Source organism: Zootoca vivipara, chromosome 17 (genome assembly GCF_963506605.1).
Source record: "Zootoca vivipara chromosome 17, rZooViv1.1, whole genome shotgun sequence".
Classification (NCBI taxonomy): domain Eukaryota; kingdom Metazoa; phylum Chordata; class Lepidosauria; order Squamata; family Lacertidae; genus Zootoca; species Zootoca vivipara.
In genome coordinates this window covers 16,709,486-16,735,965 of record NC_083292.1, presented here as the reverse complement: position 1 = coordinate 16,735,965, position 26,480 = coordinate 16,709,486, and the positions used below count along the sequence as shown (strand labels likewise).

Genomic DNA, 26,480 nt, shown 5'->3' with positions numbered 1-26,480 from the left:
TTCTGCCACCTCAAAACTCTACTACTTCCTCATTGTGCTTGCCCATGTTGACCCGACACAGTGCCAGGAGAATCACAGAATTGCAGAGTTGGAGGAGCATCTACTCCACCCCTCTGTAATGCAGGAAGAGGGGGCAACCCTAACAGGACTGTAAAGCGAAGTAATGGGGGCCTTCGTCATGCTACCCACCAGGACAACCCTGGTCCCAGTCCATCTGCATTGACGCTGTTAACTTCTGCCAGGAGTCTAACCCAAAATGCCCACCTTCCTCCCTTGCAGCTCAAACCAAGACCCACCCCACAAGAAATCCCCGAGGCGTCTTTGTGGGAGATTCAGCCGCATCAGCATGAAACTTCCACGCATCCCTCTTCGCCGCCAGAAGCTGCCAAAGGTTGTCGGTAAGGACCAGCCTCGGTTGTTCTCTCCCATACAAGCTCTGTCATTATGTGTTCCCCACATTCTGTTAAGGGCCCCACAACTAACCACGGTTTGCATGTCTGACTGCGTGGCATCACGATCCCAGTGTAGACAAACGAATGATGAACAGGCGTGCGAGATTCAGAATTCTTGTCACGGTGGCACAGAGACTTAAACTAGGTTTGCAAATGTGTCAGGATCCATTCTTACAGTTCAGTCAGTGCCCCTGTGTTGTGTCTTTGAATGGCTAAGCCCAGCCTGGTAGAATTAATCAGGGTTTGTTTTCTTGCAGCAAACCACAGTGTGAAGCCATGGTTTGCTGTTAGCTCACAAACCATGGCTTGTTCTTAGCTATGGCTTTGTGTTATGTCACAGCGCATCGTCAGTCTTGCCTGTGTGTTGTTGTTTTTTGCTCCACCAAGATGCTCAATCAAGCTGCAGAGGCGCAAGGCAAAAGGGTTTGGAGAAAGAAACCATGGCTGGTCTGCGAGACAATTCATGGTTTGTTGGCTTGAACAAACCACAGTTGAGGCAGCCGTGTCTTAAATATGGGTGAGAATACAACTATCAAACAGGCGGCTTGGCACTGTGATTTCAACGTGATCACTATGTGATCCCTGATTGGCTGGGATTTTAGCAGTGAGGAAGCCCTTTCAAGATTTAATTGGGAAGGTTTAATGGCTACAAAGCAGCAGCAGACTAGGGAAACTATGGCTTGCAAACAGGCATGGGAAATTTGCAAAAAAAGAGAGGGGAGGGCTCATGGACCTCTCTGCCGCAGTCTTTGCTCCAAAGATTAAACTTTGTGAAGCCTTTGGCTCAACTCTGGTAGAAACATGATCCTGTCCTGTCTTTAAGTAATTTCAAGCTGGTCAGGATTCTTCTGCACTCAGCTTTTCTGAGAGCTGCCTCCCTCCCACCCCCCATCTCGGTCAGGGGAGCACAGTGGTACATCCCTGGCACTAAAAAGCCTGCGGCTCAGAGCAGCAGCAACCATTTCCCCACTGAAACGATAACAAGCGCTGTGTTTACAGAAGCGCCGCTGGGTTGAGTTTCCCCCCCTCTTCTCTGAATAGAGGCTCCTTCTGTGAAGCAGAGGCCCAGGCTGAATGGGCCTGTGTTTCCCCATTTCCTGGCACTTCCCTGCTGCTTGGGGCTTTTGTATAAACGGGGCAGTGAGAGGCTCCCCTCCTGGCCTCTACTGACTTTGGAGGCTGGAGCTGCTGACTGCTGCCTCTGCCGGAATCAGCCTAGAGCACCCCGGGTTTGGACAGAGGCACTTCTGGATCAATTCTGTATCCAGGGCAGCTGTCTACCGCTCCATCTGATATGCCAGCTGAGACCCTAGGTGCCTGCACAGTCTTGCCAGAGTGGTGCATGCTCTGGTTATCTCCCACTTGGACTACTGCAATGCACTCTACATGGGGCTACCTTTGAAAGCAACTCGGAAACTACAACTAATCCAGAAGGTGACAGCTAGACCGGTAACTGGGAGCAGCCGCTGGAACTATATAACACCAGTCCTAAAGGATCTACATTGGCTCTCAGTACGTTTCCTTGCACAATTCAAAGTGCTGGTGCTGAGCTTTAAAGCCCTAAACGGCCTCGGCCCAGTATACCTGAAGGAGCATCTCCACCCCCAATGTTCATCTTGGACACTTGAGGTCCAGCTCCAAGGCCCTTCTGGCGGTTCCCTCATTGCAGAAAGCAAAGCTACAGGGAACCAGGCAGAGGGCCTTCTCCGTCATGGAGCCCGCCTTGTAGAATGCCCTCCCATCAGATGTCAAGGAAATTTTTTTAAAAAACTATTCGGTTGTTTAGAAGACACCCAAAGGCAGCCCTGTATAGGGAAGTTTTTTATTTTCGATATCTTACTGTGTTTTAATTTCTTGGAAGCTGCCCAGAATGGTTGGGGCAATGAGTCAGATGAGTGGCTTATAAATATATTGCCGTATTATTATTATTATTATTCCCAAAGGGGGTGAAAGACCATTTGTGCAAAAGTGGGTAGCCCAGCTCAGAGCAGCTCTGCTCCTTCCCCCTTCCTCTCTCTCTCTCTGCTTTGTTTTTTGCTGTCTGCTAAACTAAACTACCGTGTTTCCCCTTTTTTAAGACACCGTCTTATAACTTTTTTCCCTCAAAAAAACACACGGTGGCTTATTTTCAGGGGGTGTCTTTTTTTCTTTCTTTTTTTTTAAAGTGCCGGTACAACTGGGTCCCACTGGCTCAGGATGCTCAGCGCTCTCTTCCACGCGCATTATCAGCACCACACTCTAGCCAACTGAGCTATCCAGGTTTTACAACATAATACTGTAACATAATGCACAACATGATGTACATAACATCCATTAAATGAAACAAGAAAATAAGGAGATTATTTAAATACAATACATAATACATAGCAAGCAATTGCAGCAATTGAAACTGGGATTTTTTAATGCTACGTGTGTCCTCTACCATTATTGCTGTCAACCAGGCTGGCAGCAGCTCTCCAGGATTTCAAACTTGGGGGTACCTGGGGGTTAAACCTGGGATCCTTATGCATACAGAGCACAGGGTGCTCTGCCACTTTGTTATGGTCCTTTCCGTTTTCTGCCTCTTCTATTCTCTCCCTTTCCCCTCCTACCCATCCTGAGTCAAGGGCTCTCCTTCCTTGGAGGCTTTTAAGCAGAGGCTGGATGGCCACCTGCCATGTATGACCTAGCTGAGATTTTTGCATTGTAGGGGGTTGGACTAGATGACCCCCGAGGGTCCCTTCTAACTCTACAATTCTACCGATTCAACAAAGGGCATCATTATCACCATCACCAAACTGGTCCAAGCAACTAAGGAGAACGTCTTGCGTACACCCCTGTCCTTTTGATTGGCAGCTAAGCTTCGCCTGGCCGGCTTCCGAGTTGCAGCACCCGATTCTGCAAAGCTCGCCGCGCCGATGGGAGGACGCCCGCCTGCCTGCCGCGCAAGAAGTTAGGCAGAGCCGCACAAGCTGCACAAACTCTGCAAAGAGGCGGGGGCGGGGGCAGTCCTGCCAAACGGGTTGAGTAACCCCGCCGGCGGGATACGGAGATGGCGTAAGGGAGCTGCCTGCTTCTGAGGCGGCCTTTCGAGAGCCTCGGGCGGCAGAGAGGCGCTCCAGGGCCGGCGGCTCTCCTCGGGGACGGGAAGAGCCGCATTTCCTGAGGGGAACAGCCTGCGGGCTGGGCTCTGGGGAGGGGTGGGAAGGTGCTTGGCCCCTGCTGCCCCCTCAGCTGTGAGGTAAACCTGCAACGAGCCCACACTTTTCCCTCCGCAAGCAACGAGCCCCTCTCTCTTTCCTCCTGACGCTCGTGCCCTTGGTGCTCCGTGCGGGAAGGAGGGGGAGAGGAGCGGCGTCAGCTCTCGGCAAGGAGGCCAGGGCAGCTGAATGATGAGCCAAAGAGGAACCTGCGCGGCACCTTTTCTCTGTCGGGGAGGGGGGGGGGAGAGAGACGCGATCACAAACATACAGAGAGAGACAGACGCGCACACAGGGGGAGAGAGAGAGAAAGTCGCACGGGGAGAGAGAGAGACGCGCACGCACACACAGAGAAAGAGACGGACGCACACACACACACACAGAGTGTGCAGCGCTGCTTCGCACTTTGTCAGCGCTGCAGCCGCCGCCACTTCCGAGCGCCAACCCGACCTGGCAGGCTTCCTCCTCCTGCCATCGCCGGCATTGCAGGAGCTGGGTCCTGCTGGCTTGTGCCCTCGGTGCTCCGTGCGGCACTGCTGCACGCTTTATCGGCGCTGCAGCAGCAGCCACCGCTTCCGGGCACTGACCCGACCCAGCAGGCTTCCTCCTCCTGTTGCAGCCAGCATGCTGGGTCCCGCTAGCTGGTTGGGGCGCTCAGTGGTCTTGCTCCGCACATCGCGGAAGTATGGCTTATTTTCGGGGTATGTCTTACATTTCTCAAATGATTAAAAACCCTGCCATGGCTTACTTTTTGACTACGTATTAAAAAGGGGGAAACACGGTAAAAGCAATAGGAACAGTGCCACACTTCCTCCCAGCATGAGACCCCCTAGATGAGGATGAAGATGCATGCAGTAAAAACAGCATCAGCACCAAGTGTGGGAAACTTCACCTCCTGGCTACACGGCTGAGGTCGAGTTGGAAAAGGTTCAGGAAAGGTCGACCAAAACCATCAAGGGGATGGGGCGATTCCCCGGTGAGGAAAGGTTGCAGAGTTTGGGAGTTTTTAGCGTAGAGCAGGCACGTCCAGCTCTCTAGAGACTGCGATCTACTCCCAGTATAATAAAACTCCTTCCAGTAGCACCTTAGAGACCAGCTAAGTTTGTCATTGGTATGAGCTTTCGTGTGCATGCACACTTCTTCAGATACCTGAAGATACCTGTATCTGAAGAAGTGTGCATGCACACGAAAGCTCATACCAATGACAAACTTAGCTGGTCTCTAAGGTGCTACTGGAAGGAATTTTTTTATTTTGTTTCGACTACGGCAGACCAACACGGCTACCTACCTGTAACTATAATAAAACTAGCAGTGATCTACCCATTGTCATTGCCAAGAGTTGCCGAGCTTTTTTAGAGGGGGTGGGGCAGACCAGAGCTTTTTTGGCAGAGCATTGCCCAGAGTTGTTGAGCCTTTTAGGAAGGATTGACAAGAGCTGTTGAGCTTTTGTTGTTGAGCTTTTGGGGGGGGGGGTTGCATTAAATCAATCTCCAAACAGTCCGACGCCCTCCCTCATTCCCCCACTATGCCACCGCCGCTGGGAAGATAAGCTTTCACAGTGGCGGCAGCGGCAGTGGGACATAGAGCCAGGGGCAGGGCATGGCACGATCGATCAGGAGCAAACAGGCGATCACTTTTCTTAAGTGGACATGCCTGGCGTAGAGGAAAAGGCAAGGGGTTGGACTTGATGGTCCTTGGAGGTCCCTTCCCACTCTAGTCTATATGGTTCTGTGATAGTCATTTGCACCTCCGGCATTCCTTTGCCCCTCCTTGCCTCCTAGCGCGCGCACACACACACGCACACACACAGGGAATCCCACTACCCCACAGGGGACGCGCCCACTTTGAAAACCAGACAACCGACCCTGGCAGCCGAGACCCTGTGACATGAAGAAGTTGATTTGCATCGGCTCGCTCTCTCCTGTCTGCGGACACCCTCTCGGAGGCTGGCCTTCCTTCCCGCGGCTTCGCTCGACTGCCAGAGGGGCTGTTATTTCACTGGAATGAAATGCTTTGGTCACAGGCTCCTTTGTTTGCCTTGGCACGCAGGCTTCGCCATATGTTCTTTTTATCCATCCCTGACCGCGGAGGGCTGAGGTCCCGCGCAGCTGTAGTCGAGGGCAGGGGGGGGTGCAGGATGGAGCCACTGGGAGACCAGGGCAAGTGGACCATCTCTCTCCCCCCCCCACCCCTTTTAGGTTTCCATATCTTCCCTTCTCCCCCGCCCCTTTCTTTCTGCAAAACTGGCACAGTTTTTAAGAAGCCAGCCCCCGATCTACAGAAAGGGCCGTAGCAGCTCAGTAGCTGAGCATCTGCTCTCTGCATGCAGAAGGTTCCAGGTTCCGCCCCCAGTGGCATCTCCAGTGTTCCCTGCCTGAAACCCCTGCCGCCAGTCAGTGTAGGCAATACTAAGCTAGATAGAGCAACACGTTGTGGGTTTTCTGTGTGTTAGTGTTCCGAGCAAGCAACCAGCACATGAATTATTTTTATTAGTTCATTCAGCCACTTATAATAGATTTAGGTTTCCGGTCTTTCACCATTAGGTATCTTCAAGGCCATTTTCTGAAATGAGATTACTGTACTTTTGTCCTGCCATGGGATGCATCCAGTAAAGCACGCTCTTAAAGCCTCAACACATTGACCAAAAGTGCTCTTTAAAAATGGCGGAAAGGGCTGCCAAATCCCCTTGTTGGGATGGAGCTGAGCAGCAGAGCCCAAGCAAGATTATTCAGAGAGGGAGCAACTTGCCTGCCTCTCCCTCCCTCCCTCCCTCTCACACACTATGACCTCCTCTGTGTGCAGCAACAGCCCTCCTGTGTTTGTCTCCAGCGCCTGGTGTTCCAAGATAGACTGCCCTGGCACATGGAGGTTTCACTTGGGGGAGGGGATTATCTCATCGCTCGTAGGAAGCACGAGCTGCAAGCACCTGGGAGCTATAAAAAAAGCCCCTCGATGCAGAAACACCTCCAGGCTCACACAGGGTCTGCCCTGGAGTGCCCTTCCCAGTTCTTGTGCCCACTTGCCCTGGCTTTGTGACGTAGAAGCAGACTCCTGAACAGGCCTAACCTTCCTGTTTGACGGCAAAGGAAGTCTCTGTTTATGCAGTAGCTGAGGAAGTTGCTTGTTCTGCCCGGAGTGGGTCAGCTCTCCTGTGGCCTTCAAAGCTGCTTTTGATCTGGTGGCGCTTTCACTATGAAAGCCTTTCAGTTTCCCCAGGAGGAGGAAGGGAAGTGAGGAGAAGGAGGAAGGGGGTTGCCCGACAGCTCCTCCTCCTCCTCCTCCGAGCAGGAAATGGAAGATGGTGCCAGCCTTCTCTTTGGAAGAGCATATCCAGCGGCAAGGTTGCAACATGAATGCAGCAACTATGGAGGATGAGCAAGCATCAGAAGAGGCTGCTGGCTTAAGTCAGTGCATCTAGTCACACCTAGTCCAGCATCCTGTTCACACAGTGGCCAACCAGATGGCTCTTTTGGGAAACCTGTAAGCACAAGAGGTCTCTCCCTTCCTGCAGATCCTAGCAACTGATCTTCAGAAACATTACTGCCTCCAGCTGTGGAGAACAGAGCCATAGCCATCCTGTCCAGTAGGCGTTGGTAACCTCATTCTCCATTAATTTATCCAATCCTCTTTTAAAGCCATATAAGTTGGTAGCCATCACTGCTTACAGTGGGAGGGAGTTTTTGCTAGGTGTGAAGAAGCTGGTCCATCTTGTCTGTCCTAAATCTTCCAACATTCAACTTCATTGGATGTCTTCCACTTCTAGCGGGAAGGAGAGGGTGGCGCTGTGGTCTAAACCACTGAGCCTCCTGGGCTTGCCGATCGGAAGGTCGGCAGTTTGAATCCCTGCGATGGGGTGAGCTCCCGTTGCTCCTGCCAACCTAGCAGTTCAAAAGCACACCAGTGCAAGTAGATAAATAGGTATCCCTGTGGCGGGAAGGTAAACGGCATTTCTGTGCACTCTGGTTTCTGTCACAGTGTACCATTGCGCCAGAAGCGGTTTAGTCATGCTGGCCACATGACCTGGAAAGCTGTCTGGACAAACGCCGGCTCCTTCGGCGTGAAAGCAAAATGAGCGCCGCAACCCCATAGTCACCTTTGACTGGACTTAACCATCCAGGGGTCCTTGACCTTTTACCAGTTCTAGCATTGTGGAAAATGTTCTCTCTCTACTTTCTCCATGCCAAGCATCTTTTTCTAAACTTCTATCATGTCGCCTCGTACTTGGCTTTTCTCAAAACTTAAAAGTCCCAAATGCTTAAACTTTTCCTCATTGGAAGTAAAGGCACAAAACCATTATGAGTATTGTGTATGACTACTGTTGTATAAATATTAAAAACAGAATTGAAATATTTTAAAAATTAAAAACAGAATATTTTGAAAATTACAGATTTTGATTATTTATTAAATTAATTAGTTGCCCCCTTTTTTGACAAAAGCAACTTACAATACACATACAAACAAAAATAGTCATTAAAACTGGTGTAGAACAAAGCATAGAAAAACTAAAAAGACTCTTATTTTTTTAAAGGCAGGATTGAAACATTCCACCCACTGAAGGAGGTTGCAGAAAAATTAAAAACCAAAGCTCTGGCAGAAAGGGAATGTTTTAACCTAGCACCTGGAGATTTGTAATGATGGCACCAGGCAAGCCTCCTTGTGGAGAGCATTCCACAAGTGGGGAGCCACCCCTCAAAAGGCCCGTCCTTGTGTTGCCGCCCTCCAAACCTCCCATGGAGGAGACAGACAAAGAATGGCCTCAAATGATGAACACAATGTCCAGGCCAGTTCATATGGGGGAAGGTATTCATAGAATCATAGAGTTGGAAGAGACCACAAGGACCCTCCAGTCCAACCCTCTGCCAAGCAGGAAACACCATCAAAGCATTCCTGACAGATGGCTGTCAAGCCTCCGCTTAAAGACCTCCAAAGAAGGAGACTCCAGCACACTCCTTGGCAGCAAATTCCACTGTCAAACAGCTCTTACTGTCAGGAAGTTCTTCCTAATGTTTAGGTGGAATCTTCTTTCTTGTAGCTTGAATCCATTGTTCTGTGTCCGCTTCTCTGGAGCAGCAGAAAACAACCTTTCACCCTCTTCTATATGACATCCTTTTATATATTTGAACATGGCTATCATATCACCCCTCAACCTTCTCTTCTCCAGGCTAAACATACCCAGCTCCCTAAGCCGTTCCTCATAAGGCATCGTTTCCAGGCCTTTGACCATTTTGGTTGCCCTCCTCTGGACACGTTCCAGCTTGTCAGTATCCTTCTTGAACTGTGGTGCCCAGAATTGGACACAGTATTCCAGGTGAGGTCTGACCAGAGCAGAATACTGTGGTTCTATTACTTCCCTTGATCTAGATACTATACTCCTATTGATGCAGCCCAGAATTGCATTGGCTTTTTTATCTGCTGCATCATACTGCTGACTCGTGTCAAGTTTGTGGTCTACCAAGACTCCTAGATCCTTTTCACATGTACTGCTCTCAAGCCAGGTGTCACCCATCCTGTATTTGTGCCTTTCATTATTATTTTTTGCCCAAGTGTAGTACTTTACATTTCTCCCTGTCAAAATTCATCTTGTTTGCTTTGGCCCAGTTGTCTAATCTGTTAAGGTCATTTTGAAGTGTGATCCTGTCCTCTGGGGTATTAGCCACCCCTCCCAATTTGGTGTCATCTGCAAACTTACTCAGGATGCCCTCAAGCCCATCATCCAAATCATTGATAAAGATATTGAATAAGACTGGGCCCAAGACAGAACCCTGTGGCACCCCACTAGTCACTTCTCTCCAGGATGAAGAGGAGCCTTGACGTATTGGGGTCCTGAGCTACATAAGGTTTTATAAGTCAAAACCGGCAGTTTCAATTCGTCCTGGAAGCTAATTGGCAACCAGAGCAGTTGGACCAGAATTGGTGTGATGTGCTCAGACCATCTTGCCCCAGTGAGCAACCTGGCTGCTGAATTCTGCACCAGTTTCCGAACTGTCTTCAAGCGCAGCCCCACGTATAATGCTCTGCAGTAATCTAACCATATGGCAAGATATCTATGTTGATAAGGAGGCAGGAAGTTCCCTTACATTGAGTCAGACCATTGGTTCCTGGAGATGCCAGGGTTTGAACCTGGGACCTTCTGCTTGCAAAGCAGGTGTGCTGCTATCCTCCCCCCCCCCTGCCGCCCACCTTTGCCCTTCTTCTCTAACTTTAGGAAACAAGGGCTGAGACCTCCTCTGACTAGCCCAGGAGGCAGGCCAGTGAAAACGGGGATCTGTGGGGAGAAACGCTGTGGCTTGGGGGTGGGACGCTGGTTGGAAGCGAGAGGCCTGCAGGAAGCAGCACGGCACTTTTGCAGCCACTCTTGGCATGATTTATTTGGCAACGAGTCACCCAGAACCAGATGTCTGAGTGCTGAGCAGCTACAGGAAACTCTGCATCCCTCAGGGGGCTCACTCTGCACAGAAGCCGCCCTGTTTGGGGTCTCTTTGGCCCAGGGGCTGTTCAGGCAGGCAGGTCCCAGTCTCGTTTGCAAAGTGTTATGGGGGAGGCTCAACGACCATGTTATTGTGAAAGTGAGCTGCGATTCGTTCTCCCGCCATCTTCATTCTCACTGTAAAGTGGCTGCCGAGAGTTTTCCATTAAATTTATTTATTTGGTTTTTTCCAAATTAAAATTCTGCAGAGATATAATCAAACATAAATCATAAAAGCAAGATTCCAAGGAACCTCCTGAACTTCCATCCTCACCTTTGTGGGTCCTATTATTAATCATTTCCTCCTGCATCTTTTATGATGATCCAAGTCTTTTACATCGCCGTTGTGTCCAGAATCCAGCCTTAAACTACAAGTGATATTCCAATCCTACTAACAATTTTAACTGTTTACAATGGTCTTTAAGATAAGTTATAAATTTTCCCCATTCCTTGTTAAAGTTTTGATCTTCCTGATTTCTGATTCTTCCGGTCATTTTAGCCATTTCGGCATAATCTATCATTATGCCGGCTGCCAAGAGTTTTCCTTCCTCTCTTATAATGCCAGAACCGTACAAGACCCATCCAATAAAGCTGAACACTGGAAGATTCAGGACAGATGAAAAAAGAGTGTTGTTTTTTACACACAGCAGAGAGTTAAACTATGGCATTTGCTCCCACAAGAGGCAGGGATGGCCACCAGCTTGGATGGCTTTAGAAGAGGACTAGAAAAATTCACAGAGAAGCCTATCCACGATGGCTGTGCTCTGTCTACACTGTTGCAGGCAGTGTGCCCCCCGAATATCAGTTAAGAACACAAGGAGAGCCTGCTGGATCAGGCCAATGGCCTATCTAGCCCAGCATCCTGTTCTCACAGTGGCCAACCAGATGCCTCAATGGGAAACCCAGAATCAGGACTGGAGCACAATATACCAGTGAGCCTTGGGCTTGCCAATCAAAAGGTCAGCAGGTTCAAATCCCTGCAACGAGGTGAGCTCCTGTTACTCGGTCCCAGCTCCTGCCAACCTAGCAGTTCGAAAGCACGCCAGTGCAAGCAGATAAATAGGTGCTGCTCCGGCGGGAAAGTAAACGGCGTTTCCATGCACTGCTCTGGTGTCGGTGTTCCGTTGTGCCAGAAGCGGCTCAGTCATGCTGGCCACATGACCTGGAAAAACTGCCTGCAGAGTGGACAAACGCCAGCTCCCTCGGCCTGTAAAGCGAGATGAGTGCCGCAACCCCAGAGTCGTTCGCGATTGGACTTAACTGTCAAGGGTCTCTTTACCTTTACCTTTATAGTTTCCAGCTACTGGGATTCAGAAGCATTGCTGCCCCTGACCTCACATCCCCTGTCAGCCCAAGCCCAATTTTCTTATCTCTTGTGGATAAGCTTCAGTGCCTTGCCTGCACCTTCTCATTTCCTAGGACAACCAAATTCAGCAGGAGGCATAACCCTCTTGAGGCAGTCCTTAGCCAGAAAGTGAGAGGGCACCCTCTGCTGTTAGAAGAAATTAAAAGTTTTAATTTTCTTTCTGAGGACTTCTGGGTCTCTCTTAACCAGTTTAGGACGGCGGACCCTCCTTGAATCCAGCCTTCTTATTCAGCATTCATCCTGATTTGGTTGCTAGGCAGTGCCTGGTCTTCACTGAGCATTCATTCTGATTGTGGGGAGTAATGAAAATGCTCTCGGTAAAAATCCAGAATCATTACAGTGGTACCTCAGTTTATGAACACAATTGGTTCCGGAAGTCTGTTCATAAACTGAAGCGTTCATAAAGTGAAGCAAACTTTCCCATTCAAAGTAATGGAAAGTGGATTAATCTGTTCTAGACGGTCCGCGGAGTACTTAAACTGAAGCGTTCATAAACTGAAGCAAACTTTCCCATTGAAAGTAATGGGAAGTGGATTAATCCGTTCCAGACGGGTCCACGGAGTGCTCAACCTGAAGTGTACTTAACCCGAAGCATGGGTGTAATTGGTTCCGGAAGTCTGTTCATAAACTGAAGCGTTCATAAACTGAAGCAAACTTTCCCATTGAAAGTAATGGAAAGTGAATTAATCCGTTCCAGATGGGTCTGCGGCGTTCACAAACCGAAAATTCGTAAACCAAGGTGTTCATAAACCGAGGTTCCACTGTATTATTCAAAGAATACCGAGCAGTGCAATCTAAAAAATTAGCACAAATATAATAGCTGTCAATGAAACTCCTGTCAAAATACTAATATAAAATATCGAGCAGTTCAATATTAAGAATTAGCAACCGAGGACTGCAACTCCCATCAGCTATATCTTATTTAGAAAAAGAAAATTCCCAGTTTCCTACTTCATGTTCAATGCACATGAGCACAAGTGCCATTCCCCCCCCCTCTTCTTCCAGGGAGCCAAAGGCAGTTTGAATGAGAGGTTGCTACTTATGGGTACATACGCTGACCCCCCTTTTGCTTCTGGCTGAATAAGTTCTGCAGGTTTTTGTATTACTGTATTCCAAAAACCTTGACTACAGGTTGCAGTGGGTCAAAAGAGATGTATATGCATGTCTCCACACCGTGAGAAACTGCACCACTCCCTTAAACCACTTTCAACTCTCTTGGAAGCCAGCGTCTGCGAGGTCCAGATAGAGGCTTGCCTATGGCCTGTAATCCTTGCCTCTGCCTCTGGGTTGAAATTTTTTATAAAAAATAAAAAATCGTCCAGTAGCACCTTAGAGACCAACTAAGTTTGTTCTGGGTATAAGCTTTCATGTGCATGCACACTTCTTCAGATACACTGAAACGGAAGTCACCAGACTGGGAGGGTGGGGTGGGGGTTTTTCTCAGAAGGGTAGTAGGAGATGGGTGATTGGCTCAATGGGTATGAAAAACCTGTTGACGACTGTTAACGACTGCAATTAGTCCTACTGGAAAAAGCAAGGGATAGTATGCAGATGACCAAAAATAGCTTTTGCATATGTAATGAGACAAGAATCCAATATCTCTATTGAGACCAGGTCTCTCCATAGTTTTCAGTTTAGTAATAAGTTGCAATTCAGCAACTTCTCTTTCAATTCTATTTCTGCTTTGAGATCCTGTATTGAATGTCCTGGGAGACTGAAGTGTTCTCCTACTGGCTCCCCTGTCTTGTGATTCCTGATGTCAGATTTATGTCCATTTATCCTTTGGCAAAATAGGCCAAACCCTACAAAAAAAAATTAAAAAATTATTTTTTTATTTATTTTGACTGCGTGAGACCAACACGGCTACCTACCTGAATCTGCCTCTGGGTGAGCATGATGCAAATGAATTTCCTCCTTTTGGGGCTCTTCATCCATCCCAAATGCTTACGCTGGTACAAAAGGGAGGGGGAACCACCCAAGAATTGTTGTGGGCTGGTAACTTTTGCAGGAGTTTGTGATATATTCAAGGTTCCCTCCCTTTCTGGGGGTTTTGAAGAGCTGTTCTTAGAATTCATGGAACGAAGAAAGTCCAATGTGGCTACTTTGCCAATACTGAATGTAAACTGGTTGGAAGAGGCGCAAAAAGCGGCAATCAAATGAGAGTTGAAACACCTTTGAAGGCTACAGTGTTTGCGGGCAGCATCAGCCTGAAGGCACCATAGGCCATTTCCCCCTCAACCTGATGGCCTTCAGATGTTTTGGTCTACAGCTCCCATCATCTCTGCCCAGCAGTCAGGGAGTGAGGCCTCATCAGCATATAACACCTGCGCTCAAAGATCTGCATTGGTTTCCAACTTGCTACCTGGGCCAAGTTCAAGGTGTTACTAAATAAAGCGCTTAACAACTTGGAACCGGTTTACCTATGAGATCGCTTTCCCCCATATAGGCCCACTCGACTGTTTCGATCTGTGGAACTGTGGCTGTCACAGGTGCCAGATAATACCTGTTCCATAAATCTTTTAGCATGGCAGCACATGCAATCTGGAACTCCCTGCCTATTGACTGCACTCTTTTTGGCACCAGCAAAAAAAAAAAAAAGTTGTTTAAACAAGCCTACCAGACATGTGGAATGTGGGTGTATGTTTTGCCGTTTCTAGTTTATTGCTGATTTATATTATATATATATATATATATATATATATATATATATATATATATATATATTTACTTGGCTGCTTTAAATATTTTTTACTTTTTTTGTTCTTTGTTAACTGCTTTGAGGGTTTTTTTTTACAATCAAGTGGTGTATACATTGTGTGTGTGTGTGTGTGTGTGTGTGTGTGTGTGTGTGTGTGTGTACACTGCTTGATTGTAAAACAAAAACAGAAAAAATCTCAAAGCAGTTAAAGAACAAAAAAAATCAGTCACACACACACACACACACATATATATAGGGCTATATATATAACAGGGCCAGTGGTCAGGGATCATGGGAGTTGTAGTTCCAAAACATCTGGAGAGCCAAGGTTACCTATGCCTGCTCTAGCCTGATGAAGAATTCTGGAAAACTAAAAAGCTTGCACACTAATTTTTGGTGAGATTTTAGTTGGCCTAATAATCAAGGGAATCTGGTCTCTCGGGTCTGGATTTCATTTCCTTTTGAGCCAACACGACTACTCCTCCCCCCCTTTCTTTTTCTTCTTTTCATTGCTTTTTTTCCAGTGCTGGATTTACGTATAAGCTAAACAAGCTATAGCTTAGGGCCCCACTCTCTTGGGGGCACCAAAAAAAGTCAAAGAAAAAAAAACTGGATGTACATTTCCAAAATAAGATAAAAAAAAACAAATAAAATAAAACCTACATACAGCAACAGTGTTTTGTGTGGTGTAGGCTCCTATTTGTTATATGCAAATAGCTTTAGATACCTATTAGGTCCATAAATTACCATATAGCATATGTTCAACACAAAAAACAGCAACAGTTTGTTGTTGACAAAGGGAACAGCTGGGCATAGAAAGGGCCCCATTACCTTCAGTAAGTAGCTTAGGGCTTCATCAAACCTAAATCCGGCCCTGCCTTTTTTCAGATGCAGACCAAGAACCTCTTTCTCAACCTTCTCTGTTTGTTGCAGTGGCTCATCATGACCTGGAGAACACCATGAACTGCAGCTTCATTGAGCCCCCATCAGTGGTGGAGCAGCCGTCGCCTTCGTGGTCCTCCCGGGGCTCCTTCTCGTCCTTCGACACTACGGATGAGGGCCCCGTCTACTGTGTGCCACATGAAGGTGAGCGGGGCAGAAAGGCAGGGTTCTGGGGAACCCCAGTACAACGGCAGTGCAGACTTTTGAGCCTCAAGGTGCTCATCTGCCATAAAACCTTGCCACCTTCTTACACCATCCCCTGCTGCCATGGCTTCTCCCAAAGTAAAATCCTTAGTTGAAATTAATTTATTGCTTTTATATCCCACCTTTCTTCTCCAAGGAGTTGAAGGTGGCACACATTGCACTTCTTCCCCTTCTCATTTAAGCCCCACAACAACCCTGTGAGGTAGGTTAGGCTGAGAGATGGGGACTGGTCCAAAGTTGCACCCAGTGGGAATTTGAACTCTGGTCTCCCAGGTCCTAGTCTGACACTCCAACCACTACATCACCCTAGATCTTTAGGCCAGGCTTATTATTATTATTATTATTATTATTATTATTATTATTATTATTCCCCACCCATCTGGCTGGGTTTCCCCAGCCACTCTGGGCAGCTTACAACACATAAAAATTGTAAAACATTAGACATGAAAAAACTTCCTGATACAGGGTTGCCTTCAGATGTCTTCAAAAAGTTATTTATCTCCTTGATATTTGATGGGAGGGTGTTCCACAAGGAGGGCACTACTAACAAGAAGGCCCTCTTCCTGGTTCCCTGTAACCTCACTTCTCACAGTGAGGGAACTGCCAGAAGGCCCTTGGAGCTGGACCCCGGTGTCCCGGCTGAACGATAGGGGTGGAGGCACTCCTTCAGGTATACTGGGCTGAAGCCATTTAGGTCAGGACCAACACTTTGAATTGTGCTCAGAAACGTACTGGGAGCCAATGTAGGTCTTTCAGGACCAGTGTTATATGGTCTCGGCAGCCACTCCCGGTCACCAGTCTAGCTGCTGCATTCTGGATTAGTTGTAGTTTCAAAGGTAACCCCATGTAGAGCGAATTGCAGTAGTCTAAGCAGGAGATAACTGGAGCATAACCATATATGCTATTTTCCTTGTGTGTGTTGAGGTGATATGAGTCAAGTGATACTTTGAACATTTGTAATACAGTGGTACCTCCAGTCGCGGACGTGATCCGTTCTGGAGCTCTGGTCCGATCCCTAGGTTTTCGCAACCGGAGGTGCCTGTTCTGCGCATGCATGCGGCGTGGTAGAGCGCTTCTGCACATGTGCACGTGGCGAAACCCGGAAAAACACTTCCGGGTTTGCTGTGTGCAAATCCCAAAGGATACTTAACCAGAGGTGCGCGTAAGTAGAGGTACCACTGTATAAAAAAACATTTTGAGCTGTAGCTAATAATGTCATATTCAGCGTTGACCCACTGGTAGTTAAATTAATGAACACAACTGCTTTGTGGAGAAGGGATGCACCTCAGTGGTACAGCATCTGCTTTGCATTCAGAATGGCCTAGGTTCAGTCCTCAGTGGTTATCATGGTAGGGCTGGGAGAGAACCCTGCGTAAAACCCTGGGCAGCTGCTGCCAGTCAGTGTAGACAATGCTGGACTAGATGAGACAATGGTCTGGCTCAGTATAAGATTCAGTATTGGGAAGGGCTGTGGTTCACTTGTAGAGCTTCTGCTTTGCTTGCACAGGGTTTCTGGTTCAATCCCGAATGGCATCTCCAGGTAGGGCTGGAGGAAACCCCCCTGAAATCTTGCAAAGAAGCTGCGAGTCAGTATAGACAATACTGAACTTAATGGGCCCAGTTGTCTGCTTCCTACATTCCTACCTTAAGTCATAGAATCATAAAATTGTAGAGTTGCAAGGGGCCACGAGGACCATCCAGCCCAACCCCCTGCAATTCAGGAATATTTTGCCCAAAATGGGACTTGAACCCACAACCCTGAGATTAAGACTCTCATAATGTACCTAAGGAGTTATCCCATTCATTGCAATGAATATTTTCTGAAGATGACGTCAGCAGACCCTGATGTCATCTCTAAGCTTTCATCTGCGACACTGAGGACTAGAACCCTTTAAAAAAAAGAGCTGGGGTTGTCTTGAACTGGGATGGGTGCATTGGTGCTTATAATGCTCGAAGCCCACATTTCCATCTTGCAGCCTAACCGTAGCCAGGAGGTTAAATTGCTGTACCAGCCGCTGATCTCTTTTCTTTCCCCTCTTCCTTTAATTTTGGCAATCGTTACAGAGCAAAGGAATTTGGCGTGAGCCCAGCTCCACCGCAACCCTTCTGCAGCAAATAGCAGGCCTTCATGAAATAGCCCTGTAATGACTAAAGAATTCTAAGGCCACACATGCGTGACTCCGAAAGAGAGGGAGAAAAAAGAAAACAGAAAACCATAATTGCCAGGCAGAGAGTTTCCCACCAGTGGAAATTAACTCCTGGGATCCCAGTCCTTTATTTCCACAGGTAGAAAAAGTCAACGAGGCACCCAACTCCCACCAGCCCCAGCCAAAGAATGGGGCTGCTAGATTAGGCCAAAGGCTCATATTTAGTCCAGCATCCTGTTCTCACAGTGGCCGACCAGATGCCTCTTCTAGAAAGCCCAAAAGCAGCTCTATGGCTGATGGGAGTTGTAGTCCAAAACAGCAGAAGTACCTCAAGGTTTGAGAGAGAGGCTGCCTTGACACATCTTACAAAACGGGGGGTGGGGTGGATCAAGTGCTCCCCCTTCAAGCAGAAGGTGGGGAGGAACTTGCACTCTCCATAATTCATGCATAGCTTCATTTATGGCAGGGATGGGAAACCCGTGACCTCCATATGATGGTTGAACTCCAGTTCCCATCATCCCCAATCAGCATAGTCAGGGGTATGATGTATCATTTATTATGTGCCCTTACCCCAAGGGCCCAGGATGAGCCACAGCTATTTAAAATGAAAGATTAAAAATACTGTAGTTTTTAAATCACCAGAATAAGTTCAGTCCTGAAAATATACGTCTCAAGTGCCAAAGGTCAGGGTAAAGAGGTGCATCTTCAGCACTCAACAAAAACTGTACAGTGAACGTGGCAGCTGCACCTCTGTGGAATGGAAGTTTCACAACTTAGGGGCTGCCCCAGAGAAAAACCTCTCCCAAATTGCAGATAGCCGCAAGCTTCCAGGTTACTGGAACTACCAACAGGGCCCCTCTGCTGAACTTAACGCGAGAGGCTCTGTCAGGAAGGAGTTTACCTTTCAGATATTTGGGACCTAAGTTTGTTCTGGAAACAAACTTGGCAACCACTGCAGCTGTTTAGAAACAGGGGTTATATACTACCCAGCCAGTAACTCGGCTACTGCGTTTTTAACCGGCTGAAATCGTCTTCGAGGGCAGCCCCACCTAGAGCACATTGCAGCAATCCCATCTGTAGTCCCATGTCACAGGCGCACGCGCACCCCAGACACAGCAGATAGTTAACTACCTCCTCCTGATGGACTGCATGCATGCAGCTGGAGACTACGCCTGCATGGAAACTGCCTCTGCTCTTCCCTCTTCAATCCCCTCCTGGTTCTGGGAGATAGGGGTGCAGGAGAAGGTGGGGAAGCACCCGGCCCTTCATTTGCCAGCCCCGCAACTTCCTCCTCTTCCTCTAACTCTGAATCTTCCCCTGCCTCTGATTCTTGCCCGCTGGCTGATACAGACCCCCACAAATCACTGCCCCCCCCCCTGAGACAGACTCCAGACCCCCTTTCATCAGTGCACACTTGTCAGTCCCTGACATCCCAACAACACCTGGACCTTGGGCTAGTCACACTTCTCTGAAGTCTCTCAGCCCCACTCACCTCACAGAGCGTTTGCTGTGGGGGAGGAAGGGAAAGGAGAATGTTAGCCGCTTTGAGACCCCCTCAGGTAGTGATAAAGTGGGATATTAAATCCAAACTTTTCTTCTTCTGGAGGGCCACAAGAGTCCTCCATCCTTGTGGGATTTTTAAAACATGGCTCCACACTGACCCCTAATGACCCCCGCCTGCTTTCCCTCTGCAGAGAGTGTGAGCGACAGCAAGGATAGAGTTTCCGCTCCCTGCAACCCAGTGGAGAAGGTGGCACCCCCCATCAGCGAGGAGGAAGCCGGAGAGTACACCGTCTTGAAAGAGAGCCCCTCCATCCCAGTAGACAGCAGTGAGACGCCCTTGCTCAAATCCTCTGACAGCGAGCGCTCCTCTTCCGGGTCTGGCTCAGTCAGCGGGGCCCTCTACGCCCGAATCGCTCGCCTCTCCAAGCAGTCCAGAGATGAGGATGACAACACAGGTGCCGCCAAGCCCCCGTCGCCGGAGAGAGCAAAGCCCCCTCCGCCAGACCCCTCGACGAAGCCCAAAGTCTCTTGGATCCACAGCAAGTACAGCTCCAACCAGTCCAACTCCCTGCCTGCCATCGGGATGACCGACTTGACGGAGCACAAACAGGGCTTGGCGAAGAGAAAGAGGAGCCCCAGTGAGACATTGGCCGGGGTCCATGGCAAGGTGCCTGCCACCAGGGGCAAAGAGAAAGCCCCGAAGCACCCGAGGGAGCTGAGCTCCCCCGAAGGCAGGGCCCTCTCCCTCTCTGGGGAGCAGCTGTCCCCGTCCAAGCTCAAGCAGAGGCACAAGGCCAGTGCAGAGCAGATGGAGAACATCAACGGGGCTGTCCAGAACGTGATCAAGAAGATGAGCAGTTACCCTCCGGACCGGAAAGGGAGCGATGCCCCAAAAAGCCCCAGCCACAGCAAGCTGCGCTCTGAAGTCATTCACCCCCACCTGTCTTCGGAGGCGGCCACGCTGCTGGCGGCACAGCTGAAGGAAAAGACTCAGAGCCTAAACCGGGGCGATGGGGGCGCCCGGCAGAATGGGGTAAGCCCCCTGCCAGCCCAGAGAGAGAAGCCCACCCCGCCGCAGAAGGCCAAGCGCTCCGTGGCCGCCGGCAGCCAGAAGTCCAGCAAGCCTGTGCTGCCGACCTCCCCGAACTTGCAGAAACTGATCAGCCCCGTGGCGGAGGCGCCAGCTGGCGAGCCCAGGAAGGCGGAAAAGCCCTGCTCCGGTGGCAGCCAAGAGCCAACGACGCCTGTGGCCGGGGACCAGGTGGTCAAGAAAACACCCATCAAAAAGCCTCCCAGGAAGAAGAGCAGAGAAGCCGCCATGGAGCAGCAGCCCAAAGCCGCCGCCACGTCACCTCAAACCGTGCAGTAGAAGGAGGCCACGTTACTAAGAGAGGACTGCACACACACACAAAAACAAAGGAAGTGAGAATTGGGGGTTGCGGGGGAAGCACAGGACTTGTCTCGGGGGAAGCCAGGAGACTGGCAAAGACTCTTTTGAGTGTGCTCCCCCCCACAGTGAGACGCGGACCCTATTGACAACCAAGGCCTTCTCCCTCGCCCCCCACCGTCAGCAGATCCAAAGCACTTCTGATTTTGCTCCCCCCTTTGTGGAGCGGGAAAGGGATTTTGTGGACCAAGCGCTGGGCGCCTGGGGCTCGGGGTGGGGGAGGGCTTAGCAGGGTGGGTCGGGTGGCTTTTATTTGTACCAGTATTATAATTGCATATGCCATGCTTCTCTCCCCTAGGGATTTCCAAGTTGCTATAGCCTGCATAAATGGAGTCGCTGGCTTTCAGGTTCTGAGCATGGTGGTTGCAAAAGGGCCATGGCATAAGCTCCACGGGGCAGAGACCTTTGCCAATCTGCTGCCCTGCTTCCCGACGTCCTGGGCTGTCGCTCACATAAAGCCCCGAGCTAAATATCCGCCTGATGCTGGGGCTGCGATGGGGCCATGCTGACCAGAGCTGGTTGTAGAATCATAGAATTGGTGAGCTGTAAAGGACCAAAGGGGGTCATCCAGTTCAACGCCCTGTGGGAATCGCAGCTAAAGAATCCCTGACAGATGGGCATCCAACCTGTATTTTAAAAACCTCCAATGAAGGGGAGCCCACCACCTTCTGAGGGAGTCCATTCCATTGTCAAACAGATCTCACCGTCTGAAAGTCCTTCTTAATGCTGAGTCGGAATCTCCTTTCTGGTCATTTGAATCCGTTGGTTCAGATCCTTCCCTCTTGAGCAGAAGATAACAGGCTTCCTCCCATCTTCCATGTGACAACTCTTTAGATATTTGAAGATGGCTCTCATATCACCTCTCAGTCTCCTCCAGGCTAAACATGCCCAACTCCCTTAACTATTCCTCATAAGGCTTGGTTTCCAGACCCTCAATCATCTTGGCTGCCCACCTCTACACACATTCCAGCTTGCCACTATCCCTCTTAAACTGTGGTGGACACAGGGCTACGGGTGGGGTCTGACCGAGGCAGAATAGTGTGGTGCTACGATTTCCCTTGATCTCAACCCTGGACTTCTGTTGCCGCAACCTAGAATTGCATTAGCAGTTGATGGGAGCTGCAGGCCAGAGGTGCGCAAGGGGGCATCAGGTTGGCAAAGGAGGCTGCTCTGCGGGCATAGATGCGGGAGGCAACTTTCCTTTCAAGCTGGCCATGTGTGCAGGCCTCGCACTGGCTTGGAGCTTCAGCACACCCAGTCTTGGGATAGCATCCCAGACCTGACTGGGCATGCCTTCTGCTGGAGCTTTTTCACCCTGTGATGCCAATATGGGCACCGTCCTCCCTTGCAGCCGTGCTGCCTCGAGCTGGCTTCGATGGACGCCCTCTCCCCCCCCCTTTTTTTTTGCATCAATGGTTCTGGCCGCCATAAGAGGCCACCTGTCCGGCTACGACAAGGGCAGTTTGGTACACAAGTCTAGCGTCTCCATTGAAAGCTTCCTTCATTAAAAAGAAACGGTGTATTTCTATATCCATGTGTGGTTTTGGTCCCTGTGCTTTGGCCTTCCCTGGCAGCTGTCTACTCTCCTGCCAACTGTTTGGGCCCTTCCCTGCAATCTGGTAAGAGAAATCAGCACCCTCAAGGAACCATGGCAGGTGGGGTGGCGCTGTGCTGAATCTCCCACAGTGCCCTGGGGCGATCACCATGTTGGTTTGGCCATTCCAAATGGAGCCTTACAGCAGCCCACCACTGCTGCAGAGATGAGTGCATAAGCAATGTCCAGGCCCACAAGAATGCACTTTTTCCACTTTTATCGACCCAAGAGCCACCTCCCGAGAAAAAGAGCTTTATTAGAAGGATATGGTCGTCAACCAAATGGTGTCTCCAGGTATGTTGGGACTAGGCTCCTTTTTGAAATCCTGAAGAACCACAGCCAGTGACAACCACCATGAGTGTTGGGCTACAAGCCCTCTCAGGCCTAGTCAGCATAGCCCAATGGCCAGGGAAGATGGGGAATTGTATTCTGCAGAAACCTGGAGGCCCCCTGATTGGCGACTCCTGATGTCGATACTGGGTTAAATGGACCCATGCTCTGACTTCCTATGGTCCTAAATGCAGGTATGTGGCCAAATATACACATCCTCAGCTTCACAGAACTATAAAAGCCCTGCAGGGCTATATTGCCAGTAGCTGCAGGTTCAGATGTGCAGGGTACCTTCATGATAGCCACAGCCATGCAATATTACCTGCTACTCTTCCAATAATTAGGTATGCATTGCCGATCTCCATGTGCTGCCTTTCAGATAGATCTTGCTATTTTCTGTGCAAATAATTTTTAGTGCTCCATTATCTTCTCTCAGAGAGACCCAAGTTGTGTTTAACGTGAAACTCTACTGTGTGGAGCAGAACTTGCACTCTTGCAACTGAAGCACCGTGTGTTTTCAGGGTTGCTAGATGCTTCGCTCTGGAGCGAACAACAACTCAGTGTTCGGAGTGACCCTAGGAGCCCATCCTCAGAGGCTGACTCGCCTCCTGATTGGCTCCAGCCAGCACAAAAGGGTGAGGAGGCTTCCTCTCAGTGGCTAAAAGGCTTCCCTTTAATGCTGATTGGGCAGCTCTAAGATGCTGGAGACAGGGGACCCTGCTGCAGAAATAGTAACAGGGCTTCAACTCCCCAAACCACTACACCACTGTATATCACCAAACTCTTAAGAAATGACCTTTCCCACCACACCCCTGACATGCTACATAATACTCCAAGCAACCTCTCCTCAAATGCACCAAGCAACTAGCATTCAGAAGTGTTTCTGCCTTCGTCTATGGAGGCAGAGCATAGCCATCATAGCTAGCTAGTGACTTTTGGCAGGCTTCTACCCCATGAATTTGCCCAGACCTCTTTAAAGCCATCCAAGTTGGTGGCCATCACTGCCTCCTGTGGAAGGGAGTTCCGTAGGTCAGCTATGCACTGCATGAAGTACTACTTTCTTCTGCCTGTCCTGAATCTTCCAACATTCAGCTTCATTGGAGGTCCACAAGCTCCAGCATTATAACAGAAAAAACTCTTCTCTATGCACTTTATCTATGCCATGCATATGAACTTCCACCCAGTCGCCTCTTGCTCGCCTTTTCTTTAAATTAAAAAAAACCCAAACGCTGCAATCTTCCTTCATAGGCTCTCCGTGTCCCTTCCTGGGTTTATAAGCAAGATTCGGAGCAATGATCACACCCTTTTCTGTAGCCATCAAAATCCAGCTGAGGCAATGAGTATTTGAAACTGGAAAAAGATGGACAGACCCCCTTGCTGGAGACTGGGCAGCCGTCAGCTGCTTCCTGGTTTATATTTGGAGCTGAGATGTGGCTTGTTCCAAGTTCCTCTTTTTTTTTTGCCTGTTTAGTCTGTGCAGAGCACAAATCACAGCCCAATATCATCACTATGGCAGGGTCTGGCTTCCATTAGGGCCCACGTGAGCCGCCTCAGCTGATGCCTTGGCCTCCTTACCCAAAATATGTGCTGTGGAGGACGCAGCAGCACAGCGACACCTTTCCATTCTCTGTGCAAGCAAATCGAGGTGAATGTTGTATAAACCTGGTTCTCTGCAGGAGCCCCCAGAGTGAGCGAGCAATGTCTGTTTGCTTCCTGGTGGAGCATCACCCCTGCAACATAGCCAGCCACTGGAAGAGCATAAAAAGAGCTCTGCTGGATCAGGCCGATGACCCATTGAGTCCGAAATCCTGTAGTCACAGCAGCCAACCAGATGCCTGTGGGAAACTGGCAAGACCCAAGCTCAAGAATGCTCTCTCTTCCTGTGGCTTCCAGCAAGGTATTCGGGAGCATCGCTGCCTCCAGTCGTGGAGACAGCATAGCCAGGAGGAGCGATCCCTTATGAGATTTGAAAGGTGCAGAGTGAGTGGGCCTGGGAAGATGCTAGCACAAGCCTCCGTTCAACCTTTGAGGAGCAAAGAGGTCCCGCGTTGCTGGAGCGCTGGCCCTGCAGGGGGGAAAGCCTACAAGCAGCACAAGAGCCCTCTCCCAGTCCCCTTGTGGTTTGCAGCAACTGGTATTCAAAATAAAAACGCAGCACCGAGCACATTTTCTAAAATGCTTCTCCCATTTTGGTAGGCCAAATTGTCTCACCACCACCTCCCTGCCCCGTTCTTCTCTACCGTACAAGGAAACCATGAGTTCAGATTTGCACTAGAAATAAAAGACTGGAGTTATTCCTTTGAGGCCATTTCCCCAGGCGATGGTGGGTGCTGCTTCAGCAAGCATGTATCCTACAGGAAACCCTCCAGCCAAAGGATCGAACACTCCTGGAGAAGTGATGTAACAGAAAAGGATTGAGGCAAACTGCAACAGGATAAACTTCCCAATGGATCGGGCCCACAGTTTACAGAACTAATCCTGCCCCTGAGCAGCTCTCACTCCAGCATATCCCAATTGTGCGCCTCCTGGTGCCTGCACATCGCAACACAACGGGAAATGGAAGGGGCTTTCTGGACTGGCGGCAAATGTTTTGACGGGCCCTTTGCTGCAACCTCCACCGCCCAATTTCCCCCACTGCCCAGGCCTGCCAAGAGCACCTCAACAAGGCCTGCGAGAGGCATCAGTGTTACTCTAGCAGTACCCCGCTAGCTCCTTGCCAAATTAAACATCTCTGGGCACTGCTGCGGTTCCCACAAGGAACCCAGCCCTTCCCAGAGACAGGCAGGCAGCCGAGAACTGCATGGAGGCTCTTGCCAGACGAATTAGGAAGACGCCTGGGACCTACATCTGGTAGCTATTGAGTGGGGTTGTGGGGAGAGGAGGGGGAGAGAGGAGTGCAAGGAATTGTAGGAGACTCAATACAGCCTACAGCAGATTCCCCCAACCTGGTGCTCTTTGGCTGCTTGGGGGCATCAGCCTCAGGAGGCACTGGATTAGGGAAGAGTGGTCTACAAAGTGCAAAGGGAGTCAGAGGGGTGATCTGAGAGGTTTAAGAACATAAGAAGAGGCTGCTGGATCAAGCCAGTGGCGTATTTAGTCCAGCATCCTGTTTTCACAGTGGACAACCACATGCCTGTGGAAAACCCCCAAGCAAGATTCAGGTGCAAGTGCTCTCCCCTCCTGTGATTTCCATCAGCTGGTATTCAGAAGCATTGCTGCCTCTGACCACAGAGACAGGACTCAGCGGTACAGCTGCAAATAAAGCATTTTAAGTGTGTTTTAAAGTGCAATATACAAATGTGACACTAGATGGCAACAGTGAACTATGGCAAATTCAATGTATATATTTTTTTCAAAACGTTTTTTTAAAAAACATTTCAGTGTTTTTAAAAATGTGTGTAGATTCCACCACAGTCATTGTGGCTAGTAGCCACTGAAAGCCCTCTCCACAAAAGTGCAAATCCAATTTTAAAGCCATCCATGGAGAGAGTTCCTCGGTTAACTATATGTTGTGTGAAGGACTCTTTTTTTAAATCTGTCCTGAATATTCATATTCATTGGATGTCCACCACCTCTAGAGGGAGAGAAACTTTTCTCTAGCCACCCTCTCTAAATGATAGCACACATCGTTTTATAAACTTCTATCATGTCAGCTCTTACCTTTTCAAAAGTTCCAAACGCCACAACCTTTCTTCATCCCCTTGATGATATGGGCTGCCCTTTGTTAAACCTTTTCCAACTCTACAATATCCTTCGGTGGGGGAGGAGAGGGGAGGCTTTTCCCTGGTGTCAGGATGACTCCAAGAGGCAACACAAGTGGTGGTTTTGGAGGAAGGAGACTTTGGTGGGCACCAAGGAAGCAAGAGAGCATCAAAAAGGAACAGCCTGTGGTTGCCAGCAGTGGCCCAGGGGATGCCAGAGTGGACACAACATGGGCAAAGGATGCTCAACACCCAGAAGCAAAAGTGGCCAGAGTGATAAATACAGTCATATCTCGGTTTAAGTACGCTTTGGTTTGAGTACTTTCAGTTTAAGTACTCCGCGGACCCATCTGGAACAGATTAATCCACTTTCCATTACTTTCAATGGAAAAGTTCGCTTCAGGTTAAGTTCGCTTCAGGTTAAGTACAGACTTCCGGAACCAATTGTGTA

General features: G+C 49.2%; 1 protein-coding gene across 2 annotated transcripts in view; it reads left to right on the top strand.

Annotated features, from left to right (window-relative positions):
* The window catches only part of SCARF2 (scavenger receptor class F member 2), a 61,473-nt gene extending 38,585 nt beyond the window's left edge, over positions 1 to 22,888 (top strand). For both annotated transcript variants that reach the window (XM_035098795.2, XM_060269993.1), the window contains 3 exons: positions 280 to 398; positions 15,095 to 15,247; positions 19,149 to 22,888. In XM_035098795.2, the coding sequence (XP_034954686.2) occupies positions 280 to 398; positions 15,095 to 15,247; positions 19,149 to 20,326 (1,450 nt within the window). In that variant the 3' untranslated portion in view covers positions 20,327 to 22,888. The remainder of the gene's footprint in view (positions 1 to 279; positions 399 to 15,094; positions 15,248 to 19,148) is intronic.
* Positions 22,889 to 26,480: the final 3,592 nt, after the last annotated feature.